General features: G+C 38.7%; 2 protein-coding genes and 2 pseudogenes across 4 annotated transcripts in view; 3 read left to right on the top strand and 1 right to left on the bottom strand.

Annotated features, from left to right (window-relative positions):
- The window catches only part of LOC117794681 (serpin B6-like), a 154,163-nt gene that overhangs the window by 73,241 nt on the left and 55,837 nt on the right, over positions 1–25,085 (top strand). The window lies entirely within an intron of this gene.
- LOC117794598 (serpin B9-like) lies at positions 7,771–15,228 on the top strand. Of its 2 annotated transcripts, none has more exons than XM_034635446.2 (6): positions 7,771–7,951; positions 10,576–10,713; positions 11,331–11,448; positions 12,831–12,973; positions 13,968–14,123; positions 14,824–15,228. In XM_034635446.2, exons 1-6 carry the CDS (start codon positions 7,784–7,786, stop codon positions 15,226–15,228), a joined length of 1,128 nt encoding a protein of 375 aa, XP_034491337.2. In that variant the 5' UTR covers positions 7,771–7,783. The 2 variants fall into 2 exon arrangements, with proteins under 2 accessions (XP_034491337.2, XP_034491338.2); XM_034635447.2 differs by having other exon boundaries at positions 13,971–14,123.
- LOC114107409 (ubiquitin-like protein ATG12 pseudogene) lies at positions 8,224–8,933 on the top strand (annotated as a pseudogene).
- Positions 17,286–18,486, bottom strand: LOC114107417 (septin-7 pseudogene; annotated as a pseudogene).

The following is a 25,085-nucleotide window of genomic DNA, read 5'->3' on the forward strand; positions in this document are numbered from 1 at the left end:
AGATGCCTCTGTACCAGTTGTACTTAGTACCATGTCTTCATCCAACTTCTGTTGCTAATAATGCAATAACAAAGACTGTGTTTGCTATGAAAAAGGGGGGTTTATTTTGGGTCACATTTCTGATCAGAGGTAAAGTGTTCTTACCTGGTTAGGAACTACTTGCTGACAGAATCCAATTACAAAGCAAAATATCACAGAAATAGCCCCAATATATATGATCCATTGATTTTTGGCCAACTTGCAATTGTAATTCAGGGGAGAAAGAATGGTCTTTTCCTCACATGCAAATACAAAATATATATAATTATAAAATCTAATAATAATATTTCTCATATTTGATAATAAAAATACAATGAGAAAACAAAAAAATCTGATAGTTGCAATTTGGTAAAAATATAAAAGAAGGAACCTGAAACCCCAGTTCCTGCCTCACTTAGGAGCACTTACACTCCTTCTCCCTTGGGGTGTTATCCTGTTCTATTGTTTGCTTCCTTTGAATAAATATTGCTCTCCTAAATCATTTTTTTATTGTTTGCTTTTGATGCATCCTGAAATTTCTTTCTGTGGTGTAAGTCAAAACCTGCCTGAGCTGAGTTGAGGTCCCCTTCTCCCTGTGCAGGATATCCTTAGGGCTTCTCCTGTGACAGTTGCATGATTTCTGAAAGTATGTGAGTGGGTGATGCAAAGAAGTTTGAACGAGTAATTGCAAAGAAGGAATGTTTGGAGTGTAATAAATATATTCATTATCTTGATGGTGGTGAGGGTTTTACTGGAGAATACAATGTTGAAATTTGTGAAATTTAAATTAGACATTTAAGTGTTTATCATGTCAATTATACTTACTAAAATTTTAGGAACATGTTTTAAAAATTAGAGAAGAAAATGAATTAAAAACTTTCAGTTACAAGCTTTGTGGTTCTGTGGATTTATTTTCTGCCCAATCTACTTGGCTGTCTTCTCTAAGTGCTTGAAATGTGTGTCGCCTAAAATGAATGTGGTCTAAGGGGGAACATGGTCTAGCTTGGTACATTTTGAGTGAGAGCTGTATTATGAATGGCTTTTTTAACAGGTTGTGAACTGTGAGTCCAAATAAGAGCCAGGAGCAGACACTGTGCAGCACAGTTCAGAAAAAATAAGTCAGACCACTATTCATAGTGTAAGCGGTAGTGTACATGGGATTGAAAAGTGGCAAAACATTTTGGAGACCAACTTGAAAGAAGCTTCAAATGTACCCAATTTTTATCTCCACAACACCATTTTCAAGAAAGGGTATGAGAAAATATTTAGGATAATCATTATGTCTAGTACCTAATAAAAATCATTGTAATCATCTAAGTTTTCAATAAGTAATTTATAGATGATGAAAAATAAGGAGGAACAGAGAGGAAAGTGGGAGGAGCCACGAGGAAAACTAGGAGGTCCACTGTGTCTTTTGTCCTTCCTGCTGCCTGCACCAGAGACCTCAAACATGGGCCAACAATTTGTTAAAACAATGTATTGCTATGAAGTTCTAGGTGTGCAGAGACATGACTCACTCAAGGCGATCCAAAAGACATATCAGAAACTGGAACTAAAGTGGCATCCAGATAAAATTCTGAAAATAAAGAGGACCCAGAGAGCAAATTCCAACAAATGGCTGAGACACATGAGGAATTTTTCAGATGCTATAAATGAGACATGTATGCCAAATGTGGCAAAGAAGGATGTGGGTGGAAATCATTTCCTAGTCCTAAATCCAGATGATGACTTCAGGCAACATTTTGGTAGAAGGGACCCATTTTTGTTATATTTGTTGGAAGGCCATTTGAGAATTTTGAGAAAAAAAAGTTGCCTTGGAAAGCAGAGGCCATGTTGTGGCTGTTTTTTTTTTTTCTCTGCTTTTAGGGGATTAACAGCATTTGGACATGGATTTTTATGGATATGATACAGCCTATATTTCACTTGGCCCTGTAGGTCAGGGGGGCCTCATTCATTTGCTTCCATGTCACTTGGAGGCATGGGATAAGCAACTTCAAATTCATATAAATTCCTGCAAAACTAATAAATGCCATAGAAATCATCACAAAGAAATTTGTCAAGAATGGTGAAGAAAAAGTAGAAGTTAGAGAAGATGGCCACAGTTCCTTATGAGCAATGAGAAGGAGTAGCTGCTATGCTAGGATAACAGGTAGTTCATCCAGTGCACCAACAGAAATGTAAAACTATCACCAGCACCATGTGAGGATTAACAGGAACTCTTTTTGGAAGATGTTGTTACAGAACACTGGCTTGCTGAGAAACTGAGGCAGTCTCAGAGACCCTCTTCAATGCCCAACTCTTACAATTGTGCCAGAATGATTTCAGACATGTCTCTCAGAGTAACAGGTGTGAGTTCATTAGAAGGGACAGAAAAAGGGAAAAGAAGACACTCTTTCTTGTGGAAGGGTGTCCTCTCAGGAAAGAAGATGACACTCTTCTCCTGCCCTACAGTTGTATTGGGGGTATCCCAGGAAGTTTATAGAAAGTCCCAGCCAGGTCCACCTCTTGAGTTTTCACTGAAAACAGGATGACATCAGATTTTAAAAGTCCCCACCATTACAATTCTAGGTCACTTGGTCCAGAAGTCATGATTAGGGGGAATGATCCTTATCTCCCTGACTTCTGCAAACTGGTCTTTATAAGGATCACAAATGTTCCCCTTCAGGGAACCTTTATTGGCATTTCTGGCCTGTATTTCTCCTACAGATAACAGATAGTATTCTGAGGAATGTGACATATTCTGACAACTTAGGCCAGGCAGAACTGGAGGCAAATAGCTTTTTAAAAAATAAAGCACTTGGAAGTTGGTACTGTGGACACACACAATAGAATTATTCCTTTAACCTCATGCTCTCACTGCTCACATCTCTCTGTTCCCTATTTCAAACAAACCTTAGTTTTAGTGTAATTATACTTAAAGTATTTATTAGCATCTCATCTGAGCCCCTGCTGCTCCACGAATCCCTGAGAAGCTCCTGATAATGCCCACATTAATGTGCATAGCCTGGGAAGTGTAGTGTGTAGGTGTGGTCAGAGCCATTCAGAAGACCCACAAATGCTCCAAATGGCCAAAGCCTTTGTTATAGTTAAAGCAACATCCCAGGGTTTCATAAATTGACTTTCAGACCACTTGATTCATAATTGAATCAAGCCTTTATCGAAGCACACAAGTGGAGACTGTCCAGAACATAAAGCTGTTCCCCTGATCAGCCCCGAACAATTGTAAGAGTGCCCCTTTTAAGCCTGAAAACCACAAAAGGGTTGTTTGGGGGTTTAACCAATGCAAGCAAGCCAAGTTACAGAAGCTGGAGATTGCAATCAGGCAGTAACAAAATACCTCAGACTGTATGATTCCTTACATGAAATGCTCTCAATAGGCAAATACATAGAGAAAAATATGGATTAGTGGTTTCCAGAGCTTGGGGAAGAGGGAGCAGTTACTGGAGAATAATTATAAATGAGTATCCCATTTGTTTTTGAAGTGATGTAATGTTCTTGACTAAGATAGTGGTGACAGTTGTACAGCTCTGTGAATACTCGAAATTGAATGATTTCAAGGGGTGAGTATTGTTAAACCATAGTTTTGAGATGGAGAGATATCTGAAATACAAGCTGTGCATGTTGTTAGCCTGGTCCTAGGGCAAATTCCCTAAGTCACAAGCAGCATTATCATGTAGCAGTTGGAAAAATGTCCACTGGATCTAAAGATATTTTGTTGTAAAAATCCAGGGAGCAGGAGGTGCAGATTACTTTCATTAAATCTACAATATAAAGAGAGAAGAGGGATATGACTGGGATAGGAAGAGAGTCAGTAGAGACATGTTTCTGTAGCCTCTTGTTTGGTTGAGTCAATAAACAGAATAAAATTTTGTCTCAATGGCCGATCTTAAAAATATGGGAAAGAAATATGCTGCAGTTATTTTTTTTTTTCTTTCTTGGTTTAGCTTGAAACTATCAGTTAAACTCATATCTTTTCTTTCCTTCATCCTACTTATAACTGAATTTAGAATGTCTCAGATTCCTTCTCTTATCAATATTATGGTAAGCATATTCACCTTTTTACAAGCATTATTTATCTGTTTACTTTCAAGTGTATTCATTTATTTATTTTTGTATACAGAGAGTAAAGCCAGGGATACCTAACCACTGAACCACATCCCCAAATATTTTTAGTTTTTGATTGGCACAGGGTCTTGCTAATTTGCTGAGGCTGGGTTTGAACTCTAGATCCTCCTGCCTCTGCCTCCCTAACTGCTGGGATTACAGGCCTGTGGCAAGGAATAATAGTGTTATTAAAAAATGGCATGGCACCTTCAGTGAAAATTTATGGAAGCCCTCATTCTCGGGGTCATTTAAATGGAGGGTTAGCACCTAAGAAAGTGTGCCTGATAAATGTTTTGCCTCACCCTAATTCAGGCACTCAGGAGAGAAAACTAATTTTCATTAATTTGAAAAAAGACAGGTATCTTCTTATGGACAAACTTCTAGAAAAAGTTCCCTGCTTCAGAGAAAGAGACATTTGGTCTGCTCCCTTCTTGGGACAATATGTCAACATGAAGTAATTCCAATTGCTTGAAGCTGGTACAAAGAGGGATGGGGAAGTGTGTGGAGCTTGGATGACATGAACTACTAAACCAATGTGCTCCAGGTGGTCCCTGCCTCAGATACTGCTGATGGACACACTTGAGGTCCTGAGCCATTTTGATTCAGTCTCTCTTTTGGTCACATTGCCAATGAGGAGTAGGTCTGCTTATAAACCAGTTCCACAGCCTAAGCACCAGAAGTTGGAAAAGGGATCAGCTGCTCAGATTTTGGACACTGTGTTTTCTAAGAGAGTGCTGCACTGGTAATAATGAGTGGTAGAGAAACTGGAAAACAAATTTTTTATTTTTTTTTTCTGGTGTGGAAGATTAAGGCCAGAGTCTTGTGTATATGAGGCAAGCACACTACCACTAAATTATATACACAGCCCTTGGAAACAACATTTTTAAAAATTTATTTTTATATAATTATGAGTTCATAGTAAGTATGCAAAAAATTGTTTAATTGTAGCAATTTCACGCATGCATATAAAGTGCTCTAACTGAATCCACCCTACCTGTAACACTCTCTTGCCCTCCCTTGTACTTTCCCTCACCCCTTATCTTTCTTATTAGTCCATCTTCTACTTACATGTCATTTTATATAATTCTCTATACTCCACATATGAAAGAAAACATCTTATACTTGTTTTTCTGAAACTTGTTTTGCTTAAACATGATGTTTTCCAGTTTCATCTGTTTTGTACAAATCACATTTCCTTCCTTTTTATGGATAAATTAAACTCTACTGTACCCTTATACTTACCACTTTTTTGATGAATATATCTGCTAATGGGCACCTAGGCAGATTTCATAATTTGACTCTTGTGAACTATGCTGGGACAAACTTGGGTATGCAGCTGTCTCTTCTACTATGCTGACATTGATTCCTTCACGTGTACACAGAGAAGAGTGGTATAACTGAATCATGTGGTAGGTAGCACTACCTTTAGTTCCTGAGGAAACTCTTTACCATTTCCCATAGTGATGGGGCTACTTGACATTCCCACCAACAGCATATAAGGGAAAGGGACACATTCCATTTAGCTGAATCTCTCCTTTGTGTCAGGCAGGAGGCTCAGAATACAGACCTGTAGGACTTTCCTCCCCTAAAATCTCAGCCTGTCATTCTGTCTTTTCTTTCTGTCAGTAGGGAAGCCCAGATTTGTAGGATCTGTGTCCTTCCCCAGTCCCCACTGTGTTTTTCCCAGGGGACTTTGCAGCCTGCCTTTGGCTGTCAGTTTAGAGTGCTTTCACTTTCAGAATCCTCTAGAAAACATGCTGTGTGCAACTTCACCCCAGTGTCTCCCTTGGTGTTCCAGTGCAAACCAGTGGGTGAGAGAGGCCAGGCTAGGGGAGCAAGAGCAAGGGAATTCATGATCTGACTCAGGTCCCATGGATTTCTTCCCTGGGGCACTGAATGCTGATTGGAAGGTAGGAATTCCCAGATCTAATCAGGCCTGGTAAAAGGTCTCAAAGGTCTCTGGGAGTGCAGAAGCCCCAGAGTGGACCTGAGAGAGGCACAGCTGTAGATCCTGGTCCTGTGATTCGGAAGTCTGCACAAGGCTAGCAGAACTGAGACCTGAGGGAGAGACTCTGTGGAAGGTGGCAGGTGAGGACTTCTCTGTGCAGGGGCTGGAATGGACCAAGGCAGGCAAGTTTAGAAACCCCAGGCCACCACTGGGAGAAGGGATGCCAGAGACTGAGATGAGAAAAGACAATCTAAAAAGTCAGTGTCATTGCTGTGTTTAGAAAGAGCTTCTTGGGAGATCATGGGGGTCAATGGTGCAGCAGGACCTTGCTTAGGGCAAGTCCCAGAGAAGGGCAGCAGGGTTCCAAGAAGACAAAGGTGCTGCGCAGCCTCCTGGCTTCTCTGCTTGTCTCTTGCCTGCCCCTGGTTGGCTCTGGACCTCTCTATGGTGGGTGTTCATGCTCCAACACCACTCCCACCTACTGGCCCTATTTTCTCACCTCTCCTCTCTCCTCAGGGAGTCACAAATAACTCTGACTTACCTTTCACTGTGCTTTTAAAATCTCCAGTATCCAGTTCACAACCAGTGCACCCTTTATTTATCTTGTTTCCCCCTAATTGATGGAGCTCTTGCTGTTTCCTGAGCATACTTGCAGGTGCTTAAAATCAGGATTCCAGGTACCTTTCCTGCAGACAGTGGCCAATCTTGTGGGTCCAACAATAAATGAGAAAAGGAATTACAATTTGCAGTGATGAGTCAGGGTGGGGAGGAGGGAGCTGTAGAGTAGGACATCTGGTGCCTCTTGGTGCTGAGCCTAGGAGAGAGCAATGAGTGATTTGAGCCTGGTGACAGAGATGGGATGGGGAGCCTCTTAATTTGTATATCACTATTTTCCAAGGCTCAGAGGTAACTGAGTGGATCAGGGTGGGTAGAGGTGGAGGCTGTGATAGAGGAGAACTACAGCAAACTACCGGGCCAGGCAGGTGGGATGCCATCTACAAAACACATTTTGAGCTTCTCCCAAGCACCACTGGAGATTTAAGGGAGAGCTCATAGGATCAAGATACCACTTCTTGTTCTTATTAGAACATGGGAATCCCATGTTCTGATACTTCCCAGCCCACTTGCTTTGCATTTTAGTGAGCAAGTGCTGATTGTACTTGGGATCTCATGGTCATGGAGGTCAGAGGCTTCTCAGTGGAGACATGTGGTTTGTACTAGGCACAGGATCACAGGGGCTAGAGAAGTCTAGTGGGTAGAATGATTTGGGAGGGTACTGAAGGCTTGCTTGGGCATGGATTTGGAGGGATCTTTGAGAAATGGGAAGTTGTCAAGGAGGTTTCCCAGGATCTAAGGCCCTCCTTGGGTGAGGGAGGGTCTCACTGCATAGAGCTGCCCCATGGTGTTTAAACCCACTGTCTCTGGCTTAAAGTAGCACCTTCTTGCGCTTGCTTTGACTACTCACTCTTCTTTCTTCAACCTGTCAACTTCTGTTCTCCTATGCATGCTTTTCTGCTCTTCCTTTCCTAGACAGTTTGATGTTCTACAGACACCAGCCCCTTCCTCACATGTCTAATCTACTCCCATGGCTTTCACTGGTACTCAGAAATTTTCTGATTCACAAGAAAAATGAAAGCGGAGCAGAGACCACACACAGTGTCCTCAGCCCCATTTCATTGTTTCTCTGTCTTCTTTGCCTCCAGACCCTGCATCATGGATTCTCTTTCAAAAGCAAATGGCACCTTTGCCATCCAGGTTTTGAAGATGCTGTGTCAAGACAGACCTTCACAAAATGTGTTTTTTTCTCCCCTGAGCATCTCCTCTGCCTTGGCCATGGTCCTCCTGGGGGCAAAGGGCAACACCAAAGACCAGATGGCTCAGGTAAGCTCACCTGTCACTCAGGAGGAGAGACTGGTCTGCAAGGTTGTCTTTTATCCCCTCCTTGAGTTTTCCAGAACTCTTGAGGAAGGAGGGGTGAGCCTGGACCATTTCAGGGAGAGGGTACAGAATGAAGGGAAGGAGAGAGGTGAGGTGTTTCCTCCAGTGAAATGTTGTGGTGGTTGCTTGCAGGGGTTACTGTGTAATCTCTTTTTCGTTTATAACTTTTCTTGTGAGTATTGATAAATTTTTCTTACAATTGCTGATGTCAGTCTATGTTGGGTAGATATGTGTGCTTTCTTGGAAAAGATCAATTCTTGGACTCATGAGCATTTTGTGTTTTTCCCTAAATTCCTCAGGATTTTTTTTCTCCCTTTTCTAACATTGTGTGTTGGGAGTTTTGTTATATCATTATTTCCTTTGGAACATTAAAATAATTAATGCTGCTTAACTATTTTTTGATGAAATTACTTGGTTTGGTAATAGAACATTCATATTATTTTCTAAATTATAAGTCATATATTTAAATATTATGTTGAATATGAGAATCATTCTTTAGAAGAGGATAAACATTTTTAGTGTTTACTTTATTAAGAATCATCAAGGTCAGTGTGGAAACTCTCTTCAACTGCTGCTGCTGGCATGAAGGACTTACGGATGTCTCCCCAAATATAGCCACTCCAGAGTCCCCTTCTTCTGCTGCAGTCTTGCCCGGGAGAGGTCCTTGCAGTGACACCAAGATAAAAATGGACATAGTTCTAAAGGCTGTGGGGTACACCTATAATGAAAACAAATTTGGGTTGTAGAGAGAACCTGAATCATGCAAGGACTCATTGACTTCATCAATAAGTTCCTTAAACTTGTGGCCTTAGAACAGTTGTTCACTTATGGGAATCAGTCCTTTGCTCCTCCCTCAGATGAGGGATATTTGGGCAGTGATGGTAAACTGCTCCTACAGTACTGCAAATCTCAGGCCTGGGCATGAGCCACAGAGGAAAAACAACTTGCTACTCAAAATCATGTTTCACAGAAGAAACAGCTCCAAAAAGTTCTAATGCTTGTTGTGACAAGAGACTTAACTGATATGATCTATGTGTCTACTATGACTCATGCTTATTCATAAGAAAACAACTGTGGAGTGAATAGACTAACAAAAATATGATTGTGTTAATACACAAATATCCTCAAAAGATTGCCATTACATTATTCCTGTTGCTCCTGCCTGTTACTACTGTTGTTTCAGATTTGCCTCTAAGGTTGAAAAGACTGAAACTACACAAAACTTTATTACCACTTTTGAAAATGATTCTAATTGGTTTCTTGTAGAATTGTCATTCTGCTAATTTCTTTCATGGTCAAGATTAATTTACTAAAAGGTTTTTCTTTCTGGTTTTAAATTATTCAGGAAACTTCAGTTTGTGTGGGATATAAGATGTTTATATATTTTTTCTTTCAAATTAACTTGTCAAACCAAGTCACATTGACCCCTTTGCTGAATACCTTCTATATTCCGTTAGACGGCATTCCAGTTACAAAATAAAAGGTTTGGTAATTTGGTTGTACATCTTTGCCAGGTGACAGGACTTTTCTTGTTAATTTCTGGCTAATATCTAGGCAAAAAAGAAGGTATATTGACCAACTGGAAGACTGAGAAAAATATATGTAGCTTAAATTTAATTATGTTGGGAAACGGAAGTCATTTTACAAATTCTAGGAATATGAGTTTTATAGATTTTTTTGAGTACTGTCATTTAAGATTGCATCCCAAAATTGTGCTGCTTTGTCACTTATTTATACTATGTCAAAAGCTAGTGCTGAGTAAATATAAAGAAAAAATAGTCAATATGTTAGTTATTTGTTACATAGGAAAGTTATTTCTTTAGAAATTGTTTTTAATACTTTGTTAGTAGGTTAATTTCCATGTTGTTGGTATTTTATTTGTAGTGTTATTGATTTTTAGTTTCCTACATTGACATCATTAAATATAAATTTTGTGATTTATGTATTTCAGAGTCAAATGAAACTCCCTTGTTGAATATTACACCTTTATTGAAATATAAAGTATCATATAGTAATCATATATTATCTCTCTCTAGGATACTGTTTAAGAACTGATTTATTCTTATTAATCATATTGCTCATTTTATACTTTTATTTCCTTTTAAATGTTATCATGATGATTGCATTACTGTCCAAATTTTTCTTGGACTTTTAGTTTTTTGAACTGCATCTTTGTAAATAAATAAAGGCAAGTAATATTACTGTTTTGAACTGCATTATTTTGTACATAAATAGAGGAAAGTTTTTCTCTATTTCTGAAAAATTTATGGTTTCCATGGGATAGAGGACTTAAGAATAATCCCTTTCTGAATCTCTCTTGCCCCTTTCGTTTTGTAATATTGCTCACCTATAAACTATGCAGAGAGCTCTGTGCAGGTACAAAACCCGTATCTTACTCAGGAGTTTCCTGGCCCCTCTCTCCACCTATCCCACCAGTGTCACTTCTCAATTAGGATCAACTTCCTCTCAAAGGATAAATTCATGCAGTATTTGAGAAGAATATTGCTTGAAAATTCTTGTGGAGATCAAGATCAAAACTGAGAGGGTTTTCTTGCTTTCCTTCACAGGCAATGTCTTTAAACACAGAGGAAGACATCCATAAGGGCTTCCAGATGCTTCTCACCCAAGTGAACAAGCCTGGGTCTAAGTACTTGCTTACAACAGCCAACAGGCTCTTTGGAGAGAAGACCTATGATTTCCTCTCAGTAAGTTGAGTCAACAGAACAATAAAAGTGGAATTTAAAATACCTGGAAATATATAACCCAGAAGAGAGACCCTAGAGACCAGGCAGTATGGCATTTTGGGGAGGCTGTGACAAGAGGATGGAGAGTTAGAGGCCATCTTGGGCAACCTAGTGACACCCTTGTCTCAAAAACAAAATGGAAAACTGCCTTGGGATATAGCTCAGTGGTACAGCATTTGCCTAGCATGCTCAAGGCCCTGAGCTCAATTCCCAGTACTGCAAAACCAAGCAAAAATAAATAAATAAGAAAACAAACAAATAAATAAATAAATAGGTAAATAAAAGGACAATATTCCAGAGAACTTGAGAAACTCACAGTAAACTGTTTTTTATAAAGACCCCAATTCTACAAAAATAACTTGTATTATTTCAATTTTGACAATATCTAAAATTTCATTTATTTTCTCTTGAGCTCAGGAAATATCTCCTAACAAACTGAAATATTTCACCATCAAGTAGCTTAAGATTTGATCATGTTTTTAATTTTAAGAACAACCTAAAGATAGCCTTCAGAATGCCTTGAAGCTCACTGTCATTTTATTGAGCAACCTGGCCATTTGAACTATTTCTCTCCCAAGACATTTAAGGAGTCCTGTCTTCAGTTCTACCATGCGGAGCTGGAGCTGCTGTCCTTTGCTGAAGCTACAGAGAAGTCCAGGGAGCATATAAATACTTGGGTCTCAAAAGAGACGGAAGGTCAGAATTATAAGTTATTTCCCTCTCCTCCCACCCCAACCCTGTTCTCCTCTCCTCTCTCTTCTACCTTGCCTCCTCACTGCTAATGTCACTGGTGTTGCAGAACCATCAGAGCAAGGTTGCCTGGCTGAGCCTCCTACTGCCTGTGAACCTTAGTGGCTCACAGAAGATCTGATCAGTGCTCAGGTTTTCAAAACCAGAGAATTAATGCTGTCTGTTTTCCCAGGGCCAGAGTGGCTGATGCAAGTGTCAATAGAAACTTGTAGGTCAGATTTCCCATATAATACTTTACATGTCAATGGCCTGTATTGTTCACACAGCAGGTGACTGTCATCTATGGGAACAGATCAATGGCCAGATCTTCCCAAGTCATGCCCTTGGCCCTCCTCTTCCTGGGGTCAGTTTGGACTTCACTTTTCCAACTTTTACATGTTAAGATGACTTCTCCTACTTCTTCTTTCCTATCTCTCATGTAAGTGTCCTTCATCAGACTTGAGAAGCCTAGACTTGATTAGTCAACCTCTCTCAGGGCTGATCCATACCACAGATTGAAAACACCCTGCTTGTGAGGTTAAAATGTACCATTTCTGTTTTAGAGAGTGACAACTTCTAACTTTGGTCCTCTAGATCAATAATGGTTTGATATTTGAACCATCAGTCACTTACACATCTCTAGGAATATCCCTATTTCTGCTAACAAATGAGACAGTAAAAAATAGAGGTAGTTCTTTCCACTACTTCTTCTTGGAGTCTTCTCTTCTTGTGCCCTCTAGAGGCAGCAAATTAGCAGGGATGCTCTTAGTTCCTTGGAAACATACCACTTGATATACAGGGAAAGAAGGACATACCTTCACCTACCCAAATTATTACCTGTTCCAGGGATTCCAGGTGCCAGGAGGATGCAATCATATCATCTCTTATATAGCTTCCAGAAACTCCTCCTATGTCCTTGCTCTGGAGCTATTCAATTCTATCTGCCCCAAAAATGTGGCCAGGTATCTGTACAACGTTAGAACTGGGCCTGACCACAGGGCCTTAGACCTGAAGCTGCTCTTACCCACAATAAGTAATGTCAGCTCCTACCCAGCCCCTCTCTCCTTTGCTGCTTGTCTTCTTCTCCAACCTGGTGTCAAGTTTCTGCTTTGTCCCAACCTGCTTTCCTCCAGTGACATAGAAGTCTTTCACCATCTTCAATTTGGTGGCTCTTCCAGTGTCTATCATCATGAATACCACTCACAGCTGGGATTTTTGACTTTTATACATATCATCCAAACTCAGCACATTTTAAACCATAATGTTTGGATCTCTAAGACATCGTTTTCATGTTTATTCACCATGGGTTCAGAAAAAGCCACTGACAGAATATGTGCTTTTCTTGAAAGGTAAAATTCCAGAGTTGCTACCAATGGGCTCAATTGATGAGCAGACAAGGCTGGTTCTTGTCAATGCCATCTACTTCCAAGGAACATGGGATGAGAAATTTGACAAACCATGCACAAAAGAAATGCCTTTCAAAATAAACCAGGTAGGGAGAGACTTTCAAAAATTATGCTAGTCTGAGGAAGAAATTGAATAGAAAATTTAACTTTGTAAAGGCATAATTGTTAATAATAATTTCAAACTTATCATCTCTTTTAATGAATTTTAATCTCAGTGGAAAAATGACTTGAATAAATAATACTTGCTATCTATTATGGTTTACAGCCTATTAGCGCTTTAAATGCCTTTGATGAAGTCTCATAATGTATTGGTTTAACCTTATTCTGGACACAAATATCTCCTTATAGACACAAGTTGCTTGGATAAAAAGCAAAAAGAGGTGACATACGTATGTATGTTATATATATATATATCAGACATGAGACAGAGTACAAAGAGGGAATGTGAAAACACATATATTGAATCATGATTTTTGTTTGGTTTTTACATTTTTGTGCAATGAGGGATCAACCTCATAACCTTGTCCATGTTAAGCAAGTGGTGCACCATGAAGCTACATCCCAGATCTTCAATCTATTAGTCTTTAAATTAAAGTAATCTCACATTTAGGTACGGGAGTTGTGCCTCTGTGGTACAGCACTTGCCTAGCATGTGCAAGCCTCTGGGTTCAATCCTAAGGACCACATATAAATAAACAAATAAAATAACTAGTTATTGTATCCAAGTACAACTAAAAAAATCTTAAAAAATAATCTCACAGTTGAATTGTTGTTAATCATACCTTATCATTATTGATTCAACATCTGCTGCTTCATATTATTAAAAATGACTGCAAAGGCGCTAGTCAACTTTAAGTAAAACGAATATTAGTATAGTTTGCTAAATTCTGTAAACCCTTAAGATGCAATGTAATGCAATAAGGTAGCTTGTATGCATTAAATTCCTCCCCTTATTTATAAGGCATATTTCAGATAATTATTCATTAATTTCTAGCAGTGCTGGACCCCAGCGGATTTGAGAGTTTTCTTGCCCTTTTTATACCATTTTAAATGCTGTGCTCATGTGGTCATTCCTCTCAGGAGGAGGAATGGCCAGTGCAGATGATGTGGCAGGAAGCCAATTTTAACTTCATCTACATCAGTGAGGCCCAGACAAAGGTGTTGGAGCTGCCCTATGCTGGCAAGATGCTGAGCATGATCATCCTGCTCCCAGATGAGGACGTGGACCTCAGTGTGGTGAGTCAGCAGGGGCTGCACTCCTTGGAACTCACAATTTCTGTGGGAAGAATTGGGTACACCCTGTGCCTTTCTTTCACAGCATCTCCAACCCAAAGCCCAAATGGCCCAGCCCTGTCCTCCTTGATTCCTTGTGATATGATCCCTATTGCAAGAGAGTCAACCATTCTATCAATGGTGGCAGTACACTGTGATGACCTAAAGGGTCACTGGGAGCAGAGCAGCTCCCATGGGCTTTCCCTCTGTCCAGGTCCCTAACTGTGAGGATGAGTTTCCACAAACAGTGCCTCATTCCACCTTTGGCACTTGTCCCTCTCCTGAAGAGGCTCACACTGAGAGCCCTTCCTTTGCCCAGTCTCTTTGGCTTGCCAGCAATGGTTTATCATGTGAAAACTAAGCCTCATTCAAAGCAACGAATACCACTAGAAAATCACTATTGACTAGGCATAGATGCTTTTCACAAATAAACATGGTTTTCTAGTGGATGAATAAAGAGGGACAGCCACAGTCTTCCTGCAGGGAAATCATATATGGGATAGCACGTGGGGTGGTGGGCAAGTCAGATCTCTCACAAGTTTCTAGGTTGCTGAAGGCACTGCTGGTCCTGTGTGGACAGTTAACAAGGAATGTTCATGCAAATGTCTGTGTCCGTCGATACCCACAAGAGTCTGAATATGAAACTGTGATTCTGGTCTTTCAGGTGGAAAATAACCTGACTTTTGAGAAATTCATAGCCTGGACCAAGGCAGCCTCTTTGCAGAATACTGAAGTGGAAGTTTTCCTTCCAAGATTTAAACTGCAGGAGGATTATGAAATGAAGTCTGTGCTTCAGCGTTTGGGAATGGTGGATGCCTTTCAACCAGGCCAGGCTGACTTGTCTGCCATGTCAACTGAGACAGACCTGTGTCTGTCCAAAGTTGTGCACAAGAGTGTCGTGGAGGTGAATGAAGAAGGCACTGAGGCTGCGGCAGCCACAGCCGTAAACATAGTGCTATTTGGCTCATCATGTAAACCAACATTCTGTGCTAACCACCCCTTCCTTTTCTTCATCAGGCATAATGAAACCAACACTGTTCTTTTCTGTGGCAGGTTCTCATCTCCCTAAGGGTTGTACTTCCTCTCCATGGAGAATTTCCCTCTTTACATGTCCCCAAAATTTCACTACAGTTCATAAGGATGGGCCTTTAGTTGAACACCAAGTAGAAAAATGAGGGCAGGGTCCTAAACCTTCTGAACAACTTGCCAGTGTGATCTCATAATGCACCACACTCAGCTGTCCCCATACTGCCCACTCATTTGTACCATAGAACCAGGGTTATGGCCAGTAGGCTGTCCTAATTTCTTGTTGTATTATGCGTGGAGTACAGATTGCATAGGATAGCTTGCAAACATTCCCCAGATGGCCCCAAACACATTTCTAACACATTTTAAATGCAATTATTCTACTTATACTGTGCTTTCCTGGTACTTCAAATTTGTCACACACCTGTCTTAGTCTGAATGCCACAATAGTAATAAATGCTAGAATATACTGTTAGTATTATCCAAGTTTATAGAGAAACAACTTTTAGTCAGAAGGTGTTTCTCAGTGGTAGAGCACTTGCCTAGCATGTGTGAGGCACTGGGTTAGATTCTCATCACCACATATAAATTAAAATAAATAAAATAAAGATATTGTGTCTATCTATAACTAAAAAAACCCAATAAACTTTAACAAACATTTTGTCTATCTTTGACATTCACCATTGCAATGCATATCATTACAATATATACTATGAACACAAGGGGACACAGTCATGGTCCTTTGACACCTGTTCTTTAATATGTGTTCCCAATTTATACAGTGTTTATGTCAACCAGATTGGACAGTTGAATAGCTTTGATCTACCACATACCCCTCTTGCAACTAGGAAACCTTGCCTGGTGGTATTGTATTTCTTTACCTCCAACCCAAACACTTACATGTCATTAGTCCTTAAAGTTCCATTAATGTCATCTTCTTCAAGACATTTTCCCATTCTGCATAATCAGATGTACATCTTTGAACTTTCACAATAACTGCCCATGATAGATGCATTGCTTATTTATTAATCACTTTTGTTCTTAGTCTTTGGGCTAGGCCTTAAACTCTCCTAGATTTGTGATTATATTCTACATGCTATAGTGTGGTAATAAATAATTTGATCCTATATGACCTCTGTAGTAATTTTTTAGTTGTTGAACATCACCAACGTTGTTGTTCCTTTTATATATTTTTATCCCAATGACATTCACATTTTGTACAGTCCTGAGCCATCTAATACATGGCTCAAAGGTGTTGTGCAACCACAAGTTTTATTTGTTTTAAAATAAAAGTTTTATTTGTTGGTTTCTATTGTATGAAAGATGCTATATTCTATTTTAGCAGGGCTAGTATATGGAAAATAAAGAAATTAAATGTTATTACAAATATGAAGGAGTTATGAGATTCTGGCTAAAGATGGCACTAAATGAGAATAATATGTATGTAAAGAATCCAAAACAAAAAGCAGTTGTTATTAAAAAGCTATAGGTGCATTGTAAGGATACTGGGTTTTTTTCCATGTGTATTTTTAAACAATGGAAGTGTTAAAAATTAGGGTCAACTGTGTTAGACTAAATTACATTATTGTATAGGCTGCATAATATAAATACATAATATAACTGTATTAGACGAAATTACATTATTGTATACGCTGCATAATATAACTATATAATATAACTATATTATAATTATCCTAGGGAAGCATAGTTTGCATCATTTTGTGGCCATTTATACTCAATAAAAACCTTCTGGAGTTCCTTTATTTTGGAATATCCTGTAAACAATTAGACCACCAGAGTATGATTGCACAACAGTAAAAATGTTCTCTTGAATTAAATTGAAGAGATCTTTCAAATAAAAACTTTCAAAAGGAAAAGAAAATATAGAAAGTTTCTTAGAGCTTTTACTTTGTAAGTACACAATCCACTACCCAATTTCCAATGCATCTTAATATCCATCAACAACAACAAATTTTTGTCTGCTGTTAAATCCATCATTCTGGATAAAAGTGGCACAAGTTGGTCAAATGGAGCCCACAAACACTGATGTCCCAGCTGGCATATTGGCAACTAACACATAATGGGAGGTCAATAGAGAGTTTAAAAGATCTTCCCTTTCTTGTTCCTGTCCAAGGTCCCTGAGGAGTTATGTTGCTATAAAGTACATTGTTGAGCTTCCCAGTTTGATGTCTCCTTCACAAACTGACACCATTTCCCCCTAGTTCCTTATGTTGGGCTTCCAAATTCTTTTTCATTGGCTCATGGTGTCACTACAACTCAGCTTCAAAGTCCTTCAGTTTTTAACTTTTCCTTGACTTTCATCTCAAACACCTGCTCCATCTCCATTTCCACCTTCTTCATCTTGGCTACAGGCTCCCTCCTTTCTTCTTCCCTTTGTGCCAGAGAGCTCTTCATAAGCTGCCCTTTATTCTTGTAATTATCAACTCCATTGTAAGTTCCAGCTGCAAGTTTTCTGCTTCTGTCATTCTCATAGTGTACATTATTAGTAACATTTTTCGAGTCCTGCATCTATGTTCTTATCAACATATTTCTTAGTATTGTAAAATCAAAATGCTCACCATTTCCAACTTCAGCCACACCCCAAGGATATGCTGCCTCCTTCTGACCCTTTTGCCATTAACTTCAATAATAGTATTACTGCCTCCCACAGCAAGAGGTCAACGGCCCTTTATCTTTTTAACCACTTATTTTCTTCCTCATCATCTGTTTCTGGAAATTCATATGTTTTGATTTTATGTTCCTGAATTTCTTTCATTATCTGTTTTTTAAACTTTTGACATTCCTCAGTGGGAGTGTGTCTGCTTTTGCAATAAGTGAAATGCTATTCACTTTTTCATGCAAACACTTCATAAACTCAGTATCCAATGGTTTATGTTTTGAAGGAGCAAGGAAGTGTAACCATACTGTACTTCTGTTATCAGGCATCTGATGTCTGTTCACTAACATTCTGCATTTAGGTAATCCTCATTTTTACTATCAATGTCACCAATAACAGGCTGCCAGCAATGACTATGTCCACAGCATCTCCAAGCCCTGGGGTATCAACTATTGTGAGCAGCAACTGAGCACCACCTACTTTGATGAAAACTGGATACTCTGGAGAATACAAATCTGTGAGGAATAATGAGTTGGTTAATGTTGATTTTCCCAGTCCAGATTCACCTACTACCATATGTGAATCAGACCCTCTCTTCTCTGAGTTTCTGTAAACTTGATGTGGGAGATTAGCAAATCCCACAGAGCCTTCAAGGTTCTTTATTTGAGCTACTCCCCAGTTGTGGATAGTTGGGCCTCTTTATATGTTCCTTCAACAGTATCTCTAATGCTTACTTTATTTCATTTGTCTATGAAAATCCTGGAGACATGGAGGGAATATTCGGTGGGGTATGAGGGTGGGGGTTTTATGGGTTTTTATCTATTAGTTTGGATCTGTGTTTTTGATAGGGGCTAAGAGATGTATTTGATGGCGGCAGTGAGAGTTCTGTTATTTCACTGACTCTTGCTCCAGCACCCGAGAGCCCTCTCACAAAATGAGTCCTGGAGATAACACTGAACACATCCTAATCGAACATTCACCCAGGTTAACTGCCCCTGGAATTCCTAGGGCTAGGATATACCCAGCTGTTTTATTTTTGACAGATTTTTTTCCCAGAATTATTTTATATTGAGCTCACCTTCTATTTTATGGCCCTTCTTATAATAAATTCATTTTTGTGTTATGCACACTTAAGTGATACTCTTGTTTGACCAGTATGCCTAAGTTGAAACATTTCTATGTGCCCTTCAAAATTATTTGTGTGTGTGTGTGTGTGTGTGTGTGTGTGTGTGTGAATAACTGGGGATTAAACCCAATGGTGCTTTACCACTGAGCTACATCCTTAGGTTTTTTGTTTATTTTTTATTTGAGACAAGGTCTCTCACTAATTTGCCCAAACTGACCTCCAACTTATGATCCTCTGGCCTCAGCCTCCTGAGTTGTGGGGATTACATATGTGGTCCACCACTCGAGGTTTAAAATGATTTCTAAACTGCAATTTTAAGCATAACATGTAAAAGCTTTTGGCTTTATAGCTATCTACCTATATTTATCTCTTTGGCTTTCTGTTTATACTAAGATAGGAAGTTATTTGTGTTGCTTGGAGGTTTTTTGGGTTTTGGTTTTTAATCTCAGCCCACTTGCAAAATGCAATCAAAGAATTAACTCTTTACCTTATTTGAGACTGATGAAAATAGAGATTAGACTAGAAAGGTTTTTTATGTATAAGCTGTTTCATGTGGAAATTTTGACTCAAAGCTTAGATATGGTGTGCAAACAAAAAAATCATAATGTTTAGTTGTTATGATCAAAATATGCAAAAGAGGAAGAAGAATTTATTCTGGCATATGTTTTCAGAGGTATCAGTTCGTGGTTGGCTTGCTCCAAAGCAGAAACATTTGGGTAGAAAGGCATGGCAGAGGAAAGATGCTCAGCTCATGGCAGCCAAGAAAGAGAGAGAGAGAGAGAGAGAGAGAGAGAGAGAGAGAGAGAGAGAGAGAGTCGGAAGGGACAGGGATAAGAAGTAGTTTCCAAAGGCACATCCCTCTCCACCCCCCCAACCTTCCTATACTTTGTAACTCCTCCCAGTATTTTATTTATGTTATAAATCCATCAAATGCATTAATCTACTGATAAAGGCAGAATGACTATGAATACATCACTTCTCCAAAACCTGACCTCCAGACATTGCTGCATTGGGCACCAAGCCTTCAACATGTGAACTTTGGGAGGACATTCCTGATTCAAATGACAACAGTCATATAAACATATGACCTTAGCTTGTTTCAATTTAATGTGAATGTAATTTGTATTCAACTCTCATTTTACAAATTAATAAGTACATATTACCACATTATCATGTCTCATAAATAGAATTTAATGTAAGTAGATATCTCGCAAATGAGTTAATTTAAATTTGTTCATAAGATAAAATTCATAACGTCTAAAATTAACCAGAAGCAGTGGCTCACACCTGTAATCCCAGAGGCTGGGGGGAATGAGGCAGGAGGATTGTGAGTTCAAAGCCAGCTTCAGCAAAATCGAGTCACTAAGCAACTCAGTGAGACCCTGTTTCTAAATAAAATAAAAAATAGGGCTGAGGATTTGACTAAGTGGCTGAGTGCCCCTGAGTTCACTCCTTGGTATTCACCCACAAAAATAAATACATAAAAAGTCTAAAATTGCTAACCTGTTTTTTTTTGCCCATATTCCTGGCCATTCAGGATAATATTTATCTTTTAAGTATTCAAGACGCAATGTGCATTGCTTTCTATGTTTAAAATACAACATCAACTTTTAGGTTTGACAAAGAAATAAGGTGTTAACTATGCTGGTCTGATATGTTGGTTGTCATGAGTAATCTAAAAATGGGCAAATTAGGTAAATATAAGAAGGAAAATGTTAATATAGATGGAGATAAAACATCTGAATCATTTACAAAATACTGATAAATCGAATCGATTGCTATATATAAATTCAAGAAGTCTTAGCTTTCTAAATTATGCCAAGTATCTATCTATTAAATGTATTTTTATAAACTGTTGGTATATAGAAAAATAACTTTTCCCTGGATCTTTACTTAAAAATAAAGCTTTACCAGGTGCAGTGGTACTCACCTGTAATTCAAGTGGCTAGGGAAACTGAGGCATGATGATTTCAAGTTCAAAGCCAGCCTCAACAATTTAGCAAAGACCTAAGCAACTTATTGAGACCCTGTCTCTAAATAAAATATAAAAGACTGTGATATGTGGCTCACTGGTTGAGTGCCTCTGGGTTCAATCTCAGGTACAAAAAAAAAGTCTTTAAGAGTTAATGTTCTAATTAACAATCACAATTCTATACAGAAAGAAAGAGAAAGGGAGAAAGACTTTTAAGCTGCATTTTGATGAAAATATTGGAGAGTGTAGTATTTTTTTAAAAAGAAATAATTTGTCTAAATTTTAAAAATTTATATGGTTTGTTTCAACCTGTAAATTTTAAAAAGAGACAAAAAAAGTAGAAGAAATCTTTTCTCTTATTTTAAACAAAAAATTGGAAGGGAAAGATACAAACAAAGTTATAAGAATTAGAATATGTCTTTTAGAGAGTGTTTTTGAATGAGGAAAGATTTTGTATGATGTTTGTCCTAAAGTAAAGGGACTGGATTCTTTCAAACTGGGAAGTAAGGCCAAAAATTCAAAAACTAAAGGTTTAAACAAGTTGCAGATAGTCTAAGCAGGTTGCAGGTTTGTGAAGGACCAATGTCCTAAAAGGAAATGTATATGTAATTATGCTGGCTATAATTAAGAGAAATTGTTTGCAGGGTTTTCAAAAATACAAATTTAAACCACTGAGTGTAAAATCAGAATCTGGGTTTCTACATTTTTTTTTTTAATTTGTTTTGTTCTGTTACCAAGGTTTTTGTTTTGGCCTCAAGTGCACCACTGAGCCACATGCTCAGCCCACAATAACCTTCAGGATATGTAAAAAACTCAAAACACTTAACACCAATAATAATAAAAATAACCCAATCAATAAATGGTCTAAGAAACTGAACAGACACTTCACAGAAGAAGAAATACAATTGATCAACAAAAATATGAAAAAATGTTGAACATCTCTAGCAAGTAGAGAAATGCAAATCAAAGCTACCCTTAAGATTTTATTTCACTGCAGTTAGAATGACAATTATCAAGAATATAAGCAACAATAAATGTTGGCAAGGATGTGGAAAAAGGTACACTCATACATTGTTGGTGGGAATACAAATTGGTGCAACCGTTATGGAAAACAGGAAGATATTCCTCAGAAAACTTGGAATGGAACAACCATTTGACCCAGCTATTCTACTCTTTGGTTTATACATAAAAAACTGAAAATCACCATAAGAGAGCAACACAGCCATTGTTTAAAGCAACTAAATTCATAGTAGATAAACTATGGAACCAATCTAGGTGCCCTTCAACAGATGAATGGGTAAACAGAATGAATATATACACAATGGAATATTACTTAGACTTAAAGAACAATGAAATGGCATTTGGAGATGAATGGATGAAACTGGAGGATATCATGCTAAGTGACATAAACCAATTCCAAAAAACCAAGGGCTGAATATTTTGTCTGGTATGTAAATGCTAGTTCACAATAAGGTCGGGAATGCCTGGGAAGAATAGAGGTACTTTGGATTAGACAGGGGACTGAAGGGAGGGGAGTGGGAATGGGGGTAGGTTAGGGTAGTTAAATGCATCAGACATTATTCCCATATGTGCATATATAATTACACAACAGGTGTGATCCCACATTCTGACAACAAAGAAGAATGAGAAGTTATTCTCCATTTATGTATGATGTGTCAAAATGCATTATCTGGTCATGTATAACTAATTAGAACAAAATAAAAAGTTTTTAAAAAAGGCTCTCTCCCTTAAAAATAGTAAAAATCCTTTAAGTCATTGCTATAAACTGAACCATGTCCTACCAAAATCCATATGTTGAAGCCTTAGCTCCTATAACCTCAGAATGTGACTGTATGTGGAGAGAAACATTTTAAAGAAGTAATTAAGATAAAAAAGAGTCTTTTCTATCCCTTTTAATTTAATTTTTTTAATTTTGAGAGAGGTTGTTGCTAAGTTGCTGAGACTGGCCTTGAACTTGCAATTCTCCTGCCTTAGACTCCCATATTGCTGGGATTTCAGGCATGTACCACCATGCCCAGGTCAAAAAGGGCTTGAGTGGGCCCTATCCTATAGGACTGGTGTACTTATCAGAGGGAATTAGGCTCTACAGAGAAACATCAGGGATTTTCAAGCACAAAAATAGTTCATGTGAAAATGCTGAGAAGCAGACCTCTGCAATCCAAAGAGACAGGCCTCAGGAGGCTAATGCTGCTGACCCCTTGATCTTGGACTTCCAGTCTCCAGAACTGGCTAAAATATATTTCTTTTGTTGAAGTCACCTAATCTGTGGTATTTTCTATGGTATCCCTAGCAGCTAACATGGTGGCTTAAAACAGTTGAGTGCCATTTGGGTCCACATTAACCTTGCCCTTCCTGTGAGGCCACCCTCCCTTGCTCATTGCCCTCCAGCCACACTGGTCTTCTCTGGTTTCCAGGATTTTGGCCTTTCCATGTGCCATTTCTTCTCCTCAGAACTCTGGTCTTCCTGCTTTTTAAGTGACTAGATCCTTGCCACAGGTCTCAGCTCCTGTATCATTTCTGCAGAGATGAAGAACCATCCCATATAACAGAAGTTCCCTCCTGATATTTTCTACCTGTGGCCATGGTGTGTTTCTTTCCTAATTTTATCATGATTTGCAGTAACTTAATTTGTTTACTTTTGTGTCTTGTATTTCCCAGTAGAAGACCTTAAGCTCCACGAAGACAGAAACAAGTCTGTCTTATTTATAGTTGTGTCCAGTGGCCTAGCAAAACCTAGCCCTTTAATAAATAATTTCTGAGAGGAAAAAAAAATATGTTGGTGAGGATGTAGGGAAAAGATACACTCATACATTGTTGGTGGGACTGAAAATTGGTGCAACCAGTATGGAAAGCAGGATGGAAATTCTTCAGAAAACTTGGAATGGAACCACTATTTGAACCAGTTATCCCACTCCTTAGTTTATGCCAGAAGGACTTAAAATCAGCATACTACAGTGATACAGCCACATCAATGTTATAGCAGCTCAATTCATAGTAGCTAAATTATGGAACCAACCTAGGTGCCCTTCAACAGATGAATGGATAAAGATAATGTGGTATATATGTGCATATATACAATATTACTCAGCCTTAAAGAAGAATGAAATTATGGCATCTGTGGGTAAATGGATGGAACTGGAGAATATGCTAAGTAAATAAGCAACTGCCAAAACCCAAAGGCTGATTGTTTTCTCTGATAGGCAGATGATAATTCACAAAAGGGGGCACCGGGAAGAACAAAGGTACTTTGCATTAGGCAGAGGGGAGTGAAGGGAGGAGAGGAGGGATGGTTGGGGTAGGAAGGATAATAGAATGAATTGGACAGTAATACTGTGCATAAATGATTACAAGAGAAGTGTGATCCTACATCATGTACAGCCAAAAGAATGAGAAGTTATACTCCATTTATGTATGATGTGTCAAAATGCATTCTACTGTCATGTATAACTAATTAGAACAAATTTTTAAAAAGAGCAAAATGATCAGATTAAAATTCTTTACTGTGAACTGTTACCAAAGTGTGGGGCTGTTATCATATGCCCAATAGAAAAAATGGGATCTCTCAAAATGGGGTGAGGCTGGATGGGGGTTGAGACACCTGGGAGTCTTCAGACATGGAAGTCAAAAAGTGACACAGGTGTCTAGCTTGGAGGTGAAGTGTCATTTTTGAGACAGTAATTGGGAAGAGGCAAGGCATGGTTGGGAGGTGCCTGACCAGGGACTTGCCCTGTCACTCCCCACCTTTAGTCTCTGCTAAGACTTTCATGAAAGAGTTTGAAGTTTCTGAAAGAAGAAAACTCCCAGACAGTGTGATGAGTATAATTCTAGGAACTGTAAGAACCTATAGAGGCCACGATTATGTAAATGCAGGCTGCCAACTGTCCTAGATGTTAACTTTTCTTAATCCATGAGAGGGTGACCCTTTCAGATACATAGAGACTATTTCACAATCATCATAATGTACTTGATGCCAGGGGCCTACAATTCCCAGCTGGGCAATGCTATTTATTACCAAGAGATGTAGGCATAAAATGCAGGCTCAAGCCATCTCTAGGGCATATTGCTATGCTCTGTAATTTAGTAGTGGTCCTTAATCTTTTACAAAAAAAAAAATAAACACTTACACATTGTAATTGAAATATTTTATGTCAGAGAGAAAATTCA

This window comes from Marmota flaviventris, chromosome 6 (genome assembly GCF_047511675.1).
Source record: "Marmota flaviventris isolate mMarFla1 chromosome 6, mMarFla1.hap1, whole genome shotgun sequence".
NCBI lineage: Eukaryota > Metazoa > Chordata > Mammalia > Rodentia > Sciuridae > Marmota > Marmota flaviventris.

Bases quoted from the DNA above. Each gene is read 5' to 3' on its own strand.
- LOC117794598 (XM_034635446.2), top strand. From the start codon at position 7,784: ATGGATTCTCTTTCAAAAGCAAATGGCACCTTTGCCATCCAGGTTTTG. The intron at 11,449-12,830 runs GTCAGAATTATA...TTTTCTTGAAAG, and splicing joins GGTCTCAAAAGAGACGGAAG to GTAAAATTCCAGAGTTGCTA. The intron at 14,124-14,823 runs GTGAGTCAGCAG...CTGGTCTTTCAG, and splicing joins AGGACGTGGACCTCAGTGTG to GTGGAAAATAACCTGACTTT.